At 32.9% G+C, this 12,826-nt stretch overlaps 1 protein-coding gene across 5 annotated transcripts in view; it reads left to right on the top strand.

Moving 5' to 3' along the window:
* Positions 1–12,826, top strand: part of Map3k1 (mitogen-activated protein kinase kinase kinase 1) — a 76,504-nt gene that overhangs the window by 49,570 nt on the left and 14,108 nt on the right. For all 5 annotated transcript variants that reach the window (XR_007346346.1, XR_007346347.1, XM_048800025.1 and 2 more), the window contains 5 exons: positions 6,997–7,118; positions 7,687–7,768; positions 7,881–8,064; positions 10,006–10,284; positions 12,223–12,344. Coding sequence is in view for 3 of the 5 variants with exons in the window: in XM_048800025.1 (XP_048655982.1) it covers positions 6,997–7,118; positions 7,687–7,768; positions 7,881–8,064; positions 10,006–10,284; positions 12,223–12,344 (789 nt within the window). In the remaining 2 variants the exon portion in view is untranslated. The remainder of the gene's footprint in view (positions 1–6,996; positions 7,119–7,686; positions 7,769–7,880; positions 8,065–10,005; positions 10,285–12,222; positions 12,345–12,826) is intronic.

Genomic DNA, 12,826 nt, shown 5'->3' with positions numbered 1-12,826 from the left:
ATCTATTTGTTAAATTGCTCAAAAATGATTTAATTTTTAAATCTTGGTTTTCATGTTAAAATCAAGGGTAAATAAATATTAAGTCATTTGAGGATATTTTATTCTAAAATCTAGAGTGCTGGAAATGGTACATTCATATAAGAAATGTCCATTTCATGAGAAAAATTATGTGGCAGATGTAAAATACTAAGTGGCTACTGTCTGTCAATCATACTCTGTGCCAGAGCACCTGATATATTGTCTCATTCTAACAACCATGTCATTAGGTAGCCACGGGTTACCACTGTTTTATAGATAATGAAGCTGAGTATTGTGTAATTAGAAGGAAATGTCTGTAGTTTTTTGATAGTTTATTTACATTTCCAAAATCACTTTCAACTAGAGGATTTTTTATTGTTTTTTTAAATTATTTGTTTATTTTACTTTTTTTGGTATGGTACTAGGTATTGAATCCAGGGGTGCTTTAACACTGAGATACACCTACTATCCTTGTTATTTTTTGAGACAGGAACTCAGTAGTTGGTGAGGCTGATCTCAAACTTGAGATTCTCCTGCCTCAGTGCCCCAGGTTGCTGAGATTACAGGAAGGTGCCACTGCACCCAGCTTTAGGATTTTAAATTATATAACATTGTTATTTAATTAATAGCTATTTAATTAATTCATAGCTATTTCCAGATAATTCTCTCAAACTCTTTTACCTTTGAGAATGTAAACATATTCCAGTTAAATAGACTTATCAGTTGTAATAAAGAAGTTCATGTTAATCAGAGTTTTTACTTGACATCTACAGTGCTTTTCCAACTTTCCATGACCTAGTTGCTGATAAGATGAATTTATAAGCCTTGAAGGATCAGAGAGGTAGCCCAAAATGACAAATGTAAAATTCTTTTTTAAGTCTCTAGTATCATCATAATTCAAGTGAATTTTTTTCTATTCTATGATATTTCTTTACCGGTGTTAATGGGGAAAATGAGATATTTAAATTATTGCAGAAACCTCCTCTTTGTTCCCAAGGCACTGGTCTAAGTGATTAAGTCCCATATTCATCCCATCATCCTTTTAAGTATTGTAACTATCTCAGAATTTGTGAAGAAGGGGAAAGTGATGACATGAACAAGGGCTCAGTGAAGAAAAGAGAAATATTTATCATCTGTGGAAAATACAAATATTTGAATTTGCTTAATTTTAAATGAACTGATTGTAGAATCCTAGATTTTTCCAAGTTGTTTAGGGCATTAAAATTTTCTAGGCCTAATAATGACTAAATCCTGAAGAGGTCATGAAGCTCACTTGATTAAGAGCATAACCAGGATATCTTGGCTCTTAGTTCAGAGCTCTTTCTCTCACATCTTATCTCTTCTAAATAGAATGGAAAGAGAGAGAGAGAGAGCTTTATTTCTGTAGCTTTCTGACCCAAACTTATTCTAATTTTTCCTTTCTCCTTTGAATTGGCATTTCCATAACTTTTAACTTTGAAGAAAAGTAACAAATACTTAAAACAAGCGAGCCAAAATTAAAAGAGAAAGTTTCTCTGTAACATGGAAAAAAAATATGCCTTGAAAATATGGATTGACCATAATTTGGGGATTCTGTTGATTTATTTTAAATTTGTTTATTTGTGAGGAGAAACTACAAATATATAGTCATGATATACTTAGTTTTTTCCCCCACACAATCATGTTTTTATATATAAAAACTAAACAAATTAAAGGGAATTTATCTGCAGATCTAATTACATTAAAAATTTAAATTATATTTCAGAAATAATAAAAATCAGAATTAGAACAAATTGAAAATATTTGCAAAATCTAACAAAATCTTATCCATAAATAAATAAAACTGCAAAGAGGAATCTAGAATCTCAGTGCCTACATAAATGGACAAAGGGAATGAAAAGGATGTTCACAAAATAATTTGAAGGGATAACGAACATATTTGGTCAACCTAATAATTAAACAAACAAAACATCATTTTAAAAAAAGGTAATAGTTTTTATTTACAGAATTAGTGAAGACTTTTATAATGAAACAAGTCTGTTCTTAGAATGATGTGCTTCATGTATGTAAAATGGTTTTGTACCCTTTCTGGGAAAAGGTAATGTGTCTTTTTAAAACGTTTTGATTCATGAATTCAGTTAAATGGTTTAATGGTTAAATTAAAGTATGTCCACATTATGAATATGTTAAGGGGGTGGGGTTGTGGCTTAGTAGTAGAGTGTTTGCCTAGCATCTGTGAGGCACTGGGTTCTATTCTCAGCACCACATATAAATAAATAAAGGTCCATTGATAACTAAAAAATATTTTTTTAAAAAATGAATATGTCATGCAACCATTAAAATTGTACTTTTAAAGAATATTGAATGGCATGGAAACATGTTTATAACTGAAAGCACGTTCAGGTTATAACACTATATTATGCACAAACCCAGTTTTTAATATATCAAAAGTATTACAAGTACATTAAAATTGTAATGGTTATTACAGGAGGTGTTAACTTAAATGTTTACTTTGTGGGCCATTGGGTTTCTTGTTGTAGCTACTCAGCTCTGCCCTTGTAGCCTGGAAATAGCCATAGATAATCTGTAAATGAATGAGTGTGATGCATTCAAGTAAACGTCATTTACCAGAGCAGACCACCACCTGATTTGTTGTCTTGCAGTTGGCTGCTCACTGCTCTATATTCATGTGATCTTCTGAAAAAACTACCAAAATGAAAATAATCTGAAATGTCAAAACAGTGGGCACAAAGATGTTCCTAGTGATTTCTTATAACAACCCAGATGTCAACAACAAATGGATAAACAGTTATCTAGTCAGTGGAAAATTATAACACCTTAAAAATTATGCACACACATACAGTGGAAGCAACCCAAATATTCATTAAGTGATGGATGAAAAATGAAATTCAAAACATTTATACAATGAAATATTATCCAGCCTTAAAAAGGAAGTAAATTCTGATATATGCTACAATATGAATGAACCTTGAGGACATTATGCTAAGTGACATAAGCCAGACACACAAAAAACAAATACCATATTATTCCAGTTATATGAGGTGCTTAGTCAAAATAATAAAAACAAAAAGTAGAATAGAGGTTGCTAGAGACTGGGCAGAGATGGGACTTGGGAATTATTGTTTAATGGGATGTAGTTTCAGTTTTAGAAGATGAAAAGAGTCCTGGATAGTGGTGATGGATGCCCAGCATGAATGTACACTGAATTGTACTTTTTAAAAATATTTTTAGTTGTAGATGGACACAATAGTCATATTTTATTTATTTATTTTAATGTGATGCTAAGGCAAGCACTTTTCCACTGAGCTACAATCCCTGGCCTGAATTGTACTCTTTTTTTTTTTTTTAAGAGAGAGAGAATTTTTATTTATTTTTTTTTATTTTTATTTTTTTTTTTAGTTTTCGGTGGACACAACATCTTTTATTTTATTTTTACCTGGTGCTGAGTATTGAACCCAGTGCCCCACGCATGGCAGGCGAGCGCACTACCGCTTGAGCCACATCCCCAGCCCACTGAATTGTACTCTTAAAAATGGTTTAGATGAAAATAAAATGTTTGATATGGCAAATTTTAGATAATATATATTTTTTACCACAACAAAAAAGCAAAGAAAATGTTATAAAGAACTTAATGTTTAATAACAAGTAAAATGTTATAATAAAATTTTTGTAAATATGAAATATAGTATATGTATACAGCTAAGAGATGAATGATATGTACATTGGAAACTGAAAAATGATGGGTAGAAAATACGCTGAAATGATACATATGTGGTCAAAAAAGCATTTAAATTACAAATTGCGCTTGCAATTTGATTTAAATTATGCAACTTTATTTTTGCTCTTGAATAAGCCCATTTTGGTGTAATTATTTGAAAAGTTAGTTGACCTTGCATCATTTTTGCCCCTAATATTTTTATTATACATTGTTACATAAATTATTCTTAAAACAATGCTACTTATTGTTTATCTTTAATACATTGCATATTTTGATAGCTTTTCCACCTTCAGATAAAACAGGAGGGAGAAAGGCTAGTCATTGTGACTTCACCTCAGGAATTACGCATTGTGACTTTTCTAGCCTGTTTGTTCAGCTTATTGGGAAATTTTTTGTAACTGATTATTTTGCTGTTGGTCACTAAGACCTACTTTTTAGGAATCGTAGCCTTAGACTTTAGAAGTACACTATTGGGCTCAGGGGAAAATGAAAACCTGAGCTTAGCACAGAACCTAGTTTTTAGAGGTAGGTAGATTATGACACATTCTTCTAAAGTAAAAGTTTAATGATAGGTCTGCCACAGATTGGTTTTATAACTAATTTAACATCCTAGATTCTTATATTTATGTAATAATGAAGTATTGTTGATTTTAAAAGCTGTTTATCACTTCACAAAGGTTCATAGTAAAATGTTGAGAGCCATGGCCCAGTCAGAATGAGCCTGGCATTTGCCAGAGGGAATGTTTGAAAGGTGACGCCAACGAACCATTGAGATGATGATTTGAGTTAAGCTACATATAGCTGCTGTGATGCTGGATTGATTGTATTGTATATAGGGCCGGCTCTTGCTGCCTCTGGTGCCCACTACTTTGGAGTTCTCGTGGGGATTCCTGGAAAGTTCGTGTTGGTTGGGGAAGTGCTGGAGGAGGGATTTCCAGTGGGTGGTATATCCTGGAAGGCCCGCTGTGGGTGGTGTCCGCGGGAGTGCGGATAATAGGAGTTCCTGTTTTGAACCTACAAGTGCCTCGTGGCGGCTCCGTTATTTTGTGCCCAGCCAGACTGCAGCAGTGAAACCTTTATAAAAATAAGAAAACAAAATCTTTCTCTCCAGACCAACTGCACACAACGTAACTATTGTTAAGCTTTGTACAACTTTTTTAAATTATGTAACACAAGGAAATAAATTCTTCCTTTTATTCAGTGTGAGAGAAACAGGTGCATGTGCACACACACTATTTCCCTCTTTTTTTTTTTTAAACAAATACAAAGTCATGCCATATGTTTTGGTCTGCATCTTGCTTTTATTTTCATTTTATTTTAAATAACATTTTCCCAAGTAACTCCTGGGATGTTCCTCAGTAGCAGAACACTTGTCTAGCATGTATAAGGTCCCAGGTTTTTCCTAGCCCCACCACAAAAAAAAAAAAATAGTACACACTCCTTTTTTTATGTTGTTGACACACCATAATTTAATTTATCATTACCTTGATTGATTGATATTAAGTATACCAGTAATTATTTGTCTACTAAGTGCAACAAATTTTTCTATTTTTCTGCTCACATGCTTAAAATATTTCTGTAAGACAGCATCCTAGAAAATAGAACTTTTAGATCATGAATATATACATTTGAATATATTAAGTCATGAATATATACATTTGAATATATTAAGGATTAATAACAAAATTACCTTTCAGAAATTTTATTTTTTATTCCTACCACCAGTGTATATGACAACCTGTTTACCTATGCCATTGTCAGGGGCCAAATGTTACCAATCTATTTAATTTTTACCAATCCAAAAAATAATAATAAAATAATGTATGGTTTCGTTAACATGCATTTTGTACTTCTCTTTTCATGTTTGTATTGGCTATTGGTATTTTTTATTTTAATTGCCTTTTATCTCTGTTCATTTTACTATTGAGTTATTAGTATTTTTCTTACTGATTTCCTAAAAGCACTTCATATATTAGGAATATTCAAATAAATACAACATAATTGCCCATTTTATGTTGCAATTTTGACATATTCAGCCATAAACGTTTTGTACATGCTAGAATTTTGTCATGTTACCTTTTTCTTCACCCTATAATATATTGTGCATTATTTTTAAAAATTTATTTATTATAATTTGTATACATGACAGCAGAATGCATTTCAATTCATAGTACACATGTAGAGCACAATTTTTCCTGTCTATGGTTATTCATAGAGTCATATCATTCGTGTCTTCATATGTGTACTTAGGGTAATGATGTCCATCTCATTCTGCATCTTTCCTATCCTTTTGAAAGATTTATAGTGTCTGGTTGAGCATAATTTTTTTTAACTTCTTTTTGATGTCCATTTGATTGATTTCATTTTTTCATTATGTTAAATAATATTGCAGTGAATATTCTCACACATATCTCTATTTTTGTTTCATCGTTTCTTAGAAGTCTAGATGAAAGGTTATGTACATTTAAAATGCAACATGTCTCTAGATCTAGTTCTAAGGAAGCTGATACCATGTAGTTTTATTTGTAAAATAAAGCAAAATCTTTCTCTCCAGACCAACTGCACACAACGTAACTATTGTTAAGCTTTGTACAACTTTTTTAAATTATATAACACAAGGAAATAAATTCTTCCTTTTATTCAGTGTGAGAGAAACAGGTGCATGTGTGCACACACACTATTTCCCTCTCTTTTTTTTTTTTTAAACAAATACAAAGTCATGCCATATATTTTGGTCTGCATCTTGCTTTTACTTTTATTTTATTTTAAATATCATTTTGTCAAACCTTATAGCAGTTTGTTTATTCAAAAGGCACAGTAGCCACATTTTAGGGATACATTGCTATTTTTTTTTAATATTTATTTTTTAGTTGTAGTTTATTTTATTTATTTATTTTTGTGGTGCTGAGGATCAAACCCAGGGCCTCACACCTGCTAGGCAAGCACTCTACTGCTGAACCACAACCCCAGCCCACAAGTGCTGTTTTTCAGATCGCAGTTCATGTGTTGAGTTGTATTTGTGGCGAGGACAAATTAACTCACACTTACAATCTGTAAATACACATATATAGAATCTGATTTGAAATTTGTCTAAGCTAATAGGAGAAATAATTATCCCTGAAATAGTTAATAGAAGATGCTCTTGATTATTTCTAATAATGTGTTTGTATTTTAAAGAAGCATAATTCTAATTAGCATATTGCATTAATTCTGTCTTATATTCTTTTGTACTTAGTACTTTTGCTCCTCCTTCCTTATAGCATAAAGGATGAAGAAGAGCAAATGTGTCCTATTTGCTTGTTGGGCATGCTTGATGAAGAAAGTCTTACAGTGTGTGAAGATGGCTGCCGGAACAAGCTGCACCACCACTGCATGTCCATCTGTAGGTGCCTCCTTTATCCCTATGCTTACTCAACACAGTTGCTCTCCAGCTAACCATTTTATTTGGAATTGTATGATGAGTTGTGGGGAAATTAATGAGAACGGGGGAAAAAGTGTTCCTAGGCCATATGTAAAGTTTTCAACAAATTAGAGTTTAGGATCTGTTAGAATTGATCTGTCTGAGCAATGACATCCAATATCGTGTGATACAAGAAGGAGTGCAGAGTTCCCACCTGGAAGGTGTACATGAAAGAAGGTCTGGGGAAGCTTTACAGAAAGGGGGAACATCAAAGCAAGGCCAATTACCCAACCTTGTAATCAAATGGGGCAGAACATTTTGAACAATAGTGAGAAAAGTACATGTTGTCTTGACTAATAAAATAGCATTTGCAAAGACATCAGAATAATTAAACTGCTATGCTTGCCTGCTTTCAGATACTCCAATAATTGTTGGTGGTTCCTTCCATAGAAATCCTGTACTGTTATGAACAGTTATGACATATAAATACATATAAATACTTAATACATTTACATTTTTGTAAGTATTCTGTATTTATTTATTTTTTTAGGGGCAGAAGAATGTAGAAGAAATAGAGAACCTTTAATATGTCCCCTTTGTAGGTCTAAGTGGAGATCCCACGATTTCTACAGGTAGTAATTTTGAATTAATGATTTGCATATGATAAATAAAAGTAAAAATATTATCAAAGTGATCTGTTAATCTGTTAATATTTTTTAGCAAACTTTGTATTTTTCATTTTAGCCATGAGTTGTCAAGTCCCGTGGATTCCCCTTCTTCCCTGCGTGCTGCACAACAGCAAACCACACAGCAGCAACCTTTGGCTGGATCACAAAGAAGGAATCAAGAGAGCAATTTTAACCTTACTCATTATGGAACTCAGCAGATCCCTCCTGCTTATAAGGATTTAGCTGAGCCATGGATTCAGGTAAATAGTTCTTCATTCTTCATTTCTTCAAAGAAGATTTGCAGATCAATTAATGTGTTTGTCCCCTTTCTTTACCCTTTTATAACTTATCAAATATTTTGCTTGCCTTCATTATGACTCAGTCCATTGAGAATTTTACTTTTACTTTGGTATTAATACAGCTAGACTTAAAAATTTCTTTCTAGGTTCAGATTTTGTATCTGGAAACATCTCATCCTGAACTAACAGATAAAAAGTCTACCCAAGAGTAGAAACTGAAACTCTTTAGTGCTAGCTTTTTTCAGTGTTTAATCCTCATTCCTGCCAAAGTTTTCTTATTTGCTACCATTGAAACTCAATTTCTCCTTAGATCCTACCAGCATATAAAAATGGGTGCTTGCTTAGTGGATGAATAAGAAAAATTTGTGGTAATTACTTTGTAATAAGCATTTTATTTATAAGGACAGTTTTCATTCTTTTACCTTCTCTTATGATTGCTTCTTCATCCTCAGTAAATAAGGTTTTTGGTTGCTTGGTCTTTCATGATTTTCTTGATTGTTGAGTGCTTAGTCTGCTATTTTGGAAAAAAATGTGGGGCCCAAAATCAGTGTCTTCAGTAAACGATAATGAAGTAAATATATAATTTTTATAATTTGTTAAATTCTGTTGAATACTGTTAAGTTTGTGAGCAGATGTATTAACTCATTAAGCTTTTACATCATTAGGACTTGTTTCCCTTTTCTTTTTATGACCATTATAGTTCTGCGGCTTTGCAATTCTCTTTTCTAAGCATGTTAGCAACCTATTATCTAATAAAATCCACAAAATTAATAAGGCATCTCAATTCTTTTATCTAGTTCACTAATGATATTTAATACAGATCTTGACCTGCTCCTTCAGGATCCCATAAAGAAATCTCATGTTGATTCTAAGCTATTAGATGCTGTTCTTTCAAGGCCATAGTCTAGTTTATTTTGCTTAAGATTTGGTTTGGTCTAGGTTATATATTTTAGTTGTTTTGTTTTAAGAATGTTATAGGCTGAGTTAAAACTTAAGACAGTGGTATTCTACTTAAGAGTGCCAGAAGTTTATATTCTTTTTGGTTTATTCTTATTTAGGTCCCTTTTTAAAAGGACACATACAAATAAGTATGTCATGGTCTGCTTTTCCCAAAATTGTGTTTTCATCTCTAATATGTAGAAATTTTTCACACAATAAATTATCTTAGTTGTTAAGCTTATTTTTAGCCAATTGGTTAATAATGTCAGTGCCATTTACCTTTTTCCTTTTTTAGGGATTCTTTATTCTGCAGCTTTGGAGGCATGGTAGTGAGGACTGTAGCAACATTCATAATTCTGAGTGCATCATTACTGATTTAAACACACGCATTCTTTCTTTAGTTATTTGGTTTTTCCTCTCCATTCATCATAGTTCCTGTTTTGCCTAGACCCACATATTTTTTCAACCATTTTGTATAAGACAAATTCAAATAAATTATTTTGACTTACTACAGTCATCTATAAGAGAAGTACTCTGTTTTGAAACCTCCACTCTAGTTCCTTTCTTGACTTGGCTTTTTTAAAAATCTTGCTCCAGTTGTTTCTTTGTAAACTACCTTAATATGAATATAAAGTTGGAATTCTTCACAATTTTTTTAGTGTGGGCTTTTTGTTTTTGTTAAACACGAAGGGTACAGGCCTAAAAATACAAGTATATCCATCTAATTTATGGAGTTTACTCATCATTTTCCTTGAATTAATAGGTGTTAATGACTTAATAATTACCTTGACTCAAGTGTAAAATTCCTCCTTAGGATTTCTAAAAAACTAGGCATATTGAAATTGAGTAGTATAATGAAGAATTTAAAAAATGACTATTTTTTCTTTAATAATCAAAAAATTATGTTTAACTCAACACATTGGATTTATTAGTTTTTCTTCGAATTGTGTTTGTTTGATATAGGTGTTTGGAATGGAACTCGTTGGCTGCTTATTTTCTAGAAACTGGAATGTAAGAGAGATGGCCCTCAGGCGTCTTTCCCATGATGTTAGTGGGGCCCTGCTGTTGGCCAATGGGGAGAGCACTGGAAATTCTGGGGGCAGTGGTGGAAGCAGCCCAAATGCTGGAGCCACTAGCGGGTCTTCCCAGGCCAGCATCTCAGGAGATGTGGTGGAGGCCTGCTGCAGCGTCTTATCGATGGTCTGTGCTGACCCTGTCTACAAAGTGTACGTTGCTGCTTTAGTAAGTAGTTTTATTCCACAACATATCATTATGGTTTTTCTTTCTTTCATAGATACTCTTTTAAAGATATAATAAAATTACTGTCTTTTTGTCTATAGCTGGTCCTCATTTTTGAATGTGTGTCTGCTTTCCTAAGTCAATCTGTCTGTGTCTCTGGAAGGAAAAGGCAGGGGGATTGGGAGGCAGGTACAGTAAAAGTATTTTACCTGATTTAATTTTGGAAAATCCAAGTTCTACTTTTACTTCATAATCCCAGGAATTTATAATTTTTCATTTATCTGTCATTTGAATTTTATTGGTTTTAATCTGTTAAAATTTCCTTTATATGCTGCTTACTCCCCCCAAATAACAATGTCTTGCTGCTCGTGTTTTCCTCAGTGGTTGCCTCACCCATGACCAATTAAAAATGTTTTGTGGGATTGAAAAGTGATCAAAGTTACTTTGATTTTTTTTTATGTTGTCAATACACATTAAGAAAAATATCTTTCCTTTGCATTTACTAGGGATTCTTCATGTTTTACTTAATTTTGCGTATTAATCTTTGTCAAGTAATATGTTTGTCAAGTGGCATTCCTTCCATTAAGGCACTGAAAATTCTATTCATGTTATTGTACAATAATATATTTCAAGTATTTTGCAAGTGCGTTTAATGAGCGAGCCCTGGGATTTGAGCCCCAACACTGCAAAATAAATAAATAAAAAATATAATGAGCAAATTCATTCATTTTTTTAAAATCTTAAGTGGTTATAATTGTTTTATATTTTCAACACAAATAAATAATATTTGAATGGTTAAGGTTTAAATTATCAAACTTATAGCTATCACTAAAGAAAAACATTATAGAAAAATTATATATTTTTATAATTGATCTTTTGGAGATTAATTCTTCAAGGAGAATTTATTTATGATAAACATTTTGCTTGACTTTTTATAAATATTATATGGAAATTCAGGAAGCTTTTCACAGAAGAGGGTTCCATGACATAGACACCAAGTTGTTTTTCTAGTTTAACCTGTTAAACAGTTGTCTTTCATGAGAGCAATAAAGAGGTAATTTTACAGACAAAAACTTTAAGTGTATATTTCTTAGACCATTGTTTCTCAACCTCAGCACTGTTGCCATTGGCCACATAATTGTTTGTGAGGAATGGGAGAGCACCAGGGATGCTTTCCTGTGCACTATTAGGATGTCCAGCAGCATCCATAGCCTGTTCCCACTAGATATAGTAGCAAACCCACCTCACCCCTCTACCCACTCAGACCCCTAGTGATGACAAGCAAGACTGTCTCTGGGCATTGGCAAATGTGCAGTGGAGCTCAAAATTGCCTCCAGTTCAGAATCATTGTTGTAGAATAGTTCTTAACTAGTATGTTTTTAAAACTCAGCCTCTAAGCTACCTCTCATAGTCTTTTTTCTTCCTTGCATTACCACTTGTGCCTAATAAATCTTCTTGAGAAGTAATACAGTATGATGTTTGGGGTCAGAATTGAGTGACTTCATCATTTATCATACTAACTGGAATACTAATGTATTGATTAAATTGGGTCTAGTGTAAGATATAGAGACCTGATTCACAATCTGTTTTCCCATTTGCTAGCAGTATGACTTTAGTAAAATTATTTAACTTCTTTTAAACTTAACAAGTCTCTCTTAAACTTTAGTTTGCTCACCTATAAAATAATTAAAAAATCTGAACTGTTAGATTTGGAGTGATGTTATGTAGAAGAAACCTAACCATGATGCCTAGCACATTGTGAGAATGTTGAATATATGATACCTATCATTGTTTCTTAAACACCATTTTAATTAACACCACTTTGAGTTATGATTCATTTCTATCATGATTTATTTGGTAGCTCATATTGTCTCAGATTAGGCCATTGTCTCTGATGCTTTTTAAATGTAGTTAAACTGACCTTCAGGTTTTTTTCCCTAGAAAACTTTAAGAGCCATGCTGGTATATACTCCTTGCCACAGTTTGGCAGAGAGAATCAAACTTCAGAGACTTCTCCGGCCAGTTGTAGACACCATCCTAGTCAAGTGTGCAGATGCCAATAGGTAAGACCTTATTGATGAACCACTTCAAACCACTGTATGAAAAGTTTCTCACACCACTTCAAATCATTGTGTATTAAAAGCTTCAAACTGGGTGGGGTGGCACATGCCTGTAATCCCAGTGGCTTGGGAGCCGAGACAGGAGGATAGCAAATTCAAGATTAACCTCAGCAACTTAGAAAAGCCCTAAGCAACTTAGTGAGAACCTGAAATAAGAAACTAAAATAAAAAGGGGCGGGGATGTGGCTCAGAGATCAAGCACCCCTGGGTTCAATCCCTGGTACCAAAAAGCAAACCAAAAAAAAGTTTTTAGCACAAGCCTCACACCTCATAGAATATTTGGTGCATATTTGTTAAGTGAGTCTTTGAATATTGTTTTCTAATGTAAGATTTGAAATTAAAATTTAGAAACTTAGAAGACTCTTAAGGTCTAGGAAAAGGATCTAATAACAAGTAAAAGCTAGCATAAAAAACTGCATGACCTG

Source organism: Marmota marmota, unplaced genomic scaffold, assembly GCF_001458135.2.
Source record: "Marmota marmota marmota unplaced genomic scaffold, marMar, whole genome shotgun sequence".
Lineage (NCBI taxonomy): Eukaryota > Metazoa > Chordata > Mammalia > Rodentia > Sciuridae > Marmota > Marmota marmota.
This window is presented reverse-complemented; position numbering and strand designations above follow the sequence as displayed.